This window comes from Eurypyga helias, unplaced genomic scaffold (assembly GCF_000690775.1).
Source record: "Eurypyga helias isolate BGI_N326 unplaced genomic scaffold, ASM69077v1 scaffold25417, whole genome shotgun sequence".
Lineage (NCBI taxonomy): Eukaryota > Metazoa > Chordata > Aves > Eurypygiformes > Eurypygidae > Eurypyga > Eurypyga helias.
Window position 1 is genome coordinate 562 of NW_010262702.1, and position 6,160 is coordinate 6,721.

A 6,160-nucleotide genomic window follows, 5' to 3' on the forward strand; every position below is an offset into this window, starting at 1 on the left:
CTTCTCTGGTGGGAAGAAAAGCTTATTCATTCTTTGAAATTTAAGCTGGTTTAGATTTTTTCTTCAGTTTTTTGTTTGTTGGTTCTGTTTTTTGTCTTCTCTGAGGCATTGCTTTATGATAGCTTTCTTGGGTTACTTTTTGTCTGTTGATTATATGTAGAATTAAAAAAACCCTATACTCTGAACTTCAGCTAGTCTACCTCTTGACTTCAAGTCATAGAAAAGATAGAGAGATGTGGGAAGATGCTCTTTGGGAGCCACGACTGAAATAGGAGGAGGTAGCAAGGTTTTGTATGTCCTTATTTTTAGATTTGCAGTGAAGTTGGAGATGTTTGAATTGGGAATTTGTCATTTCACTGTGATTTTGTGCAACCTAATTAACTAGATATCCCTTAGGGACCATTCATAGACAATTCCTCCATAAATACTAATTATCCTATATTTTTGAAGTACCTTGTAGAAAGGATAAAAATTGTTACAGGGTATTGATGCTTTTGGCTTTGCTGTACCCCTTGGGCTTTTTTAAAATGAGTTTAGTATTTAATGCGTAAGATTTTGGACTCTTCTAACCACTTTCTGTTGAATTAGGAAACCTGAAGAAATTGAAATCTAATTAGGTAGTTGAACTGGCTTCAGAGCATGAAATAAAACTGCATGAGGTGTATTGTATAATATTGTGTGATTTGTACTGACTTCTGAGTTTGCAGCAGCAGATGCTCTGACCCTAATTTTTAAAAATCTGTGTTTCAGGTTCGGCTGTTCTGGCTCTCTTGTTAGCTGGCTATCTAGCACAGCAGTATTTACCGATGCCTACACCGAAAATAATTGGGATTGACCTTGGCACGACATACTGCTCTGTTGGTGTCTTTCTTCCTGGAACTGGGCAGGTGAAGGTTATTGCAGATGGAAGTGGGCACAACAGCATACCAAGTATAGTCTCTTTCACAGACAGTGATGTGTACGTAGGATATGATGGCCTAGAACTGGCTGATTCAAATCCTCAGAACACCATATATGATGCAAAAAGATTCATTGGGAAAATCTTCTCTTCAGAAGAACTGAGAAGAGAAAGTAGCAGGTATCCCTTTAAGGTAAGTAGCCATCTTCTTCACTTCTTTCCAACCAGTAAGCTATAGGATGCTTGGAACATGTAGTAGGTGACCAACTTGTGCGACCTTGAGTAATTTGGCTGAATTTGATATGCCTGAAAAATGTAAAAGGTATACAGAGAGGGGAGAAGGAAACAGTTGTAGAAGTTGCGTACGACTGCATGAGAGCCAGTAGTGATTTTCTAGAGGATCCTGTCCTGTGTTTTTGGGTAACCTTCCAGCCCCTCTCTTAAAGTATAACTTCAACTCGAAATTCTAACTGTTCTTAGCTGAAACTTCACTTTTTCCCCAAGATTAAAACCAAAAATAAAGTCACATCATCTTTGTCCCAATGCATTTTTATTTCCTAGCATTTTGCTTGTGCTTACTTGACCAGCAGCAGATCTTGAAACCTGCTTTTTAAAAAAAGTATTGCATTAATTTAGTGTGGTGCGGTATTTACTGAAAAGAGACAAATTTTCCGGTACTGCAAACATGTTGTCTTTGAATTCTTTACTTGTTAAAGAGAAGGTGTTCAAGTACCAACCTGTTTTCTTCCTTTCAGAAAGAAGAACCTGTGGGAAGCTTTTCTAAGCAGGGTAAACCTAATGACTAAAAAGCATTACTTTTGTCCTTGATAGTGGCGTTGAAGTTGGTTACACAGTTGCCAGGTCTTTACTGGTGGGTTTTTTTTTAATGTGTCTTGCCTGGGCACAGTGGGTGTCACTACTTTGGAGGTACTTGGACCCCTTAAGCGGCATGTTTTGCATAACACTCGTAGTCAAGGAGTAATTGTGATTCAGGAAGCGGCAACAGCATGTTCATTTTTTCCAGAATAAACAGACTATGTGCAAATAAAACATTTGGCGTGAGCAGGCTGGGAGAGCAAATGTAAAAGACTTCTCACCTGTGGGTTGTGTTGCTTTTTTCTCCTAGATTTTGAACAACAATGGATCAGCTGAATTTTCTGTGACAACCAATGAAACCTTCTGCGTCACGCCAGAGCATATTGGCTCTCAGCTGATACTGAAACTGAAGAGGATGGCAGAAGACTATCTTGGCATGCCCATTTCGAGGGCAGTCATCTCTGTGCCGGCAGAGTTTGATGAAAGGCAACGGAATTCTACCATTAAGGCAGCTAACCTCGCAGGTGATGTGTCTTTATTCCAGCATTTCTCTACAAAACCTTCAGGTCTAGTTTGCTAACACTGAAGTCTTTGGGGAGGATACAGAAACAGTAATCAGTGATAGAGAATCTTAGAATGGATTTTGGTGTTTGTTGGGGTTTTTTTACATACCATTAACAATTGTGAGGAACAGCAGAGAGAGCTCTGGGTACCTACAGGTGCAGCTGACTAATGCACACATAGATAGCTAGAAGCACTAAGTTTTATTTCAGGGAAAATAGTCTTTTTGGTAATCTGCAAATAGAGAGGCTATACAGAGCACCCCTGGACAATAATTTAAACAGAATATGTGAAATAAGTCACCTGAGTAAGGTTTTTCTGGAAGAAACATGTTTGAGCAAATCATGGTTTGTGACTTCACCCCGGTGCTGAAGTTGCACTACTTGAGGCTTAAATAAGGAAAATTTTTCGTTGAGTATTACTGCTTTGAAAACGGTTTCCTTTAGATCTGACCTTTTATTTAAGTTAGGCTTAGTTATTTAAAAAAAAAAACAAAAAAAAACAAAACAAAATAGAACCAACAACAAATGATAAATTACATGAGAGATACAGTTTTCTGAAGTGTACCTGACCGTTGCTTGGAATCTTTGCTCTTTGTAGGGCTAACAATTTTGCGAGTAATCAATGAACCCACAGCTGCAGCGATGGCTTACGGACTCCACAGAGCTGATGTGTTTAATGTTCTGGTGGTGGATTTGGGTGGAGGAACTCTGGATGTGTCTCTGCTGAACAAGCAGGGAGGGATGTTCCTGACACGAGCCATGGCAGGTGAGAAAAATGCTTTACTTTCTCAAGGCATGGGGGGAGAGGAAAGGTGCACTTGAAGTCCCCATTAGAGGGGCTTTTTAAAGCATGCCAGCCTTGTCACATAAGTGTTCTCTGAATGTCTTCTCAGCTGCCTTTCAAGCAAAACGAGGTTTGTGACTGGTTTCAACAGTTAAGATAAAGTCACAGGTTTTGGCTGACTCAGGAATAAGTTGGGGTTTCATTCTGTCTACGGCCATTTGCTTTCGTGCCCACTAGTGCATATTACATTTACACGCTGGTGCGTATTACAATTACTCTGGCTGGATTTGGGGGGGACTGGGGGTGTTACTGATCTTTTCTGTTCCCTTTTTCCAAACCGGAAGCACTTGCCAAGTCATTGACCAGTGCTTTAGAGGATCCTCACCTCGTGTTTGGCTCCAGCTCAGTTGGACAGGGTTTGGGAAAGTGTGTGCTGCTCACCCAGAAGTAAGCTTTGCGATATGTATGTACTAGAGCGATTTGTCGCTCGCAGAGCGTGGTGGCAGCGATGCTCGGTACAGCTGCAGTGCACACACACTGCTTTTTCAGGGGACCTGGATTCGGGCAGCGCTGACTTACGCTGCGAACTGTCTGCCTTGCCTTCAGCACGCAAGTTTTGACGTGAGATGCTGCTCAGTCCAGTAAGAGTGGAACAGCAGGAAGTATTCAGCAGCTTTATTATGCTTTATTTAGGTAGAGGTGCACTACGTAAATTCCTGTTTTCAGTCGAAACCATGTGGTGGAAACTTTGAGAGTGTTGTTCAACATAAAGAAATGGCCTGCAGATTTTCAGCTAACTGCTGAGCAGAAAGCATGAGCAATTATTTGAAAAGTTCTGAAAGCATGCTGCAAGTATAAATCTTTCAGTTGAAATTGGTTGGGTATTACATTTTCCCTCTCTCTCTACCACCCCCTAGCTACTATGAGATGCACCTGTTAATAGAGCTTGACCTTCTCTGCTTGCATTTTGCCACTTCCTGCTTTCGGCAGGGTGTGTACCTACACTGCAGCAGCGTGTGGGTTTTCGTGCGGGTGCGTGAAGACACTGAATGACTTGAACCTCCTACAACAGTAATACCAAAACAGCTGTAGTGTGGATGTGCTAAGAGAAGTCCATTCTGGGCAGGGAGAGAAATCTGAAACTGGGAATTTTAGCTGGAACAACAATTTGCTGTGAGAGATTGTACTTTCAGTTACGGGATTCCAGCTAGAAATTTGTCATTATGTGTTTTCAATGGAGAATACCTCAGAGTTAACAACACTGCTTTTTTTTTCCTGTTGCAGTGTACCACTTTTAGAGGGAAAAAACATGGAGGGGGGTAGATTCTAAAACAGTTGCTAAATAAAAAAATCTGGAAATTACTACCCGTGGTGCGTTCTTCAGTGGACAACAACAATGTCCGTTTTCGCAGCTCTGTGAGCGCTTGCGCTGTGATCATGGTCCGAGTATCGTTGTTCTGGCCCTTGAGCACCACCTCCCAGTTAAAAAGTACATGGTGCTGCTCTGTGAAGCTTGGAAGATCTGATGGCTTCTATTCTGATGTTTCAGGTAACAACAAACTTGGAGGACAGGATTTTAATCAGAGGTTGATGCTGTATTTATACGATCAGCTCCATCAAGCGTATGGTTCTCTGCCAACAAGAAAAGAAGAAATACATCGCCTCAGACAGGCAGTGGAAGCAGTTAAGTTAAATCTGACTGTTCATGAGGCAGCTATGCTGAGGGTGGTGTTGACTATGCCGGAAAGGAAGCTTACAAAAGAACTTCCAGAAATGGAGTTAAACGCTATGCTCAAAGACAAGCCTTCACAGAGAACAGAAGATCTGAATGATCTTGGAGACACTTGGAAAGTAGAGAACAACTTTGTCAAAGTTGTGTTTGAAAAGGAAATCTCCAGGAAGCTATTTGAGACATTAAATGAGGATCTTTTTGAGAAGATCCTTGTTCCCATCGAACAGGTGTTGAAGGAAGGCCACCTACACAAAACAGAAGTGGATGAAGTTGTGTTAGTTGGAGGCTCCACTCGCATTCCTCAGATACGTAAAGTTATTCGGGATTTCTTTGGAAAGGATCCTAACACCTCCGTAGATCCTGATCTAGCGGTTGTAATGGGCGTAGCTATCCAAGCAGGAATTGTTGGTGGGTCCTGGCCTCTCCAAGTCAGCGCAATAGAAATTCCTAATAAGCATTTACGGAAGACTAATTTCAACTGAAAAGAAACTCTTCCCTGTTGCATTCCATGACTCCGAAAGTGTACTGATGCTGCACACTTACCTGACTGGCAGCGGAGCCTAACCTTAGCCCTGTTACATTCATTTTTTTATCTCTTCCAGTTAGGTGCTAGTGAACACCTGACTGTTAAAGCCAGATGTTCCTTTAAAGGTACAAGTGATTTTTGAAGTTCTGAAGTGCCCTGTATTTGCTTGTAGGTTGCGTATTGGATGAGAGTGCCGGTGATGACACACTCGTGGGTTTTTTGCTAAATTTTATTGGCAAGCCCTGGAGAGGTGTATGTTTAAAATATGAAGGGAGTGCGGCCAAAGGTTGGCGATCACGTGGTGTGGTACTGTAGGTGTTCCCAGGCCCAGTATATTTACTTTGAAAGAATGTGAAGCAGTGTTAACGCACACAGCACTAGCAGTGTTGAGCTTAAGTGTATTTATAAAATTGAGTCATTTGAGCATTAAAGCACCTTTCTAAACAACATGTTGCAGCTTGTATGAGACATGCATTTAGTGGATTCCTCTGCTGTTCATAACAGCATGCTGGTGGTACTGAGGCTGCACAGCAAACGGTCTCGTGTTTCAGGCAAACCGCATTAAGAAACGTCGCTCTGGCTAACGCAGAGTTCCGTGGTGTGGCGCTGACAGCTCCCTTCCTGATCCGGTTCATGTACCGGTGCTGCTGTCGTGCCACTGACATTCTCCGCGCAGAGGGAACGAAGGCGTATCCTCAGCTCTCAGTACCCCCACCGCCTGGTTTGAAAACTGCAATAATGTTATGTAACTTAAAGCCATGCTTTTGTATCTGCCGTTGAATTTTACCAGCACGGGTTCTGTTTTAGTGCATCCGCAAGTACGTGATGTCTTTCCCCTGGA

General features: G+C 42.3%; 1 protein-coding gene across 1 annotated transcript; it reads left to right on the forward strand.

The window, feature by feature from the left end:
• Window positions 1–740: 740 nt before the first annotated feature.
• Window positions 741–5,384, forward strand: HSPA13 (heat shock protein 70kDa family, member 13; the record flags this gene model as incomplete). Its single annotated transcript, XM_010155824.1, has 4 exons — window positions 741–1,091; window positions 2,025–2,238; window positions 2,876–3,043; window positions 4,611–5,384. Coding segments are annotated over 4 exons (1,398 nt in total), but the record flags the coding sequence as incomplete, so codon positions are not given.
• Between the last annotated feature and the right edge of the window lie 776 nt (window positions 5,385–6,160).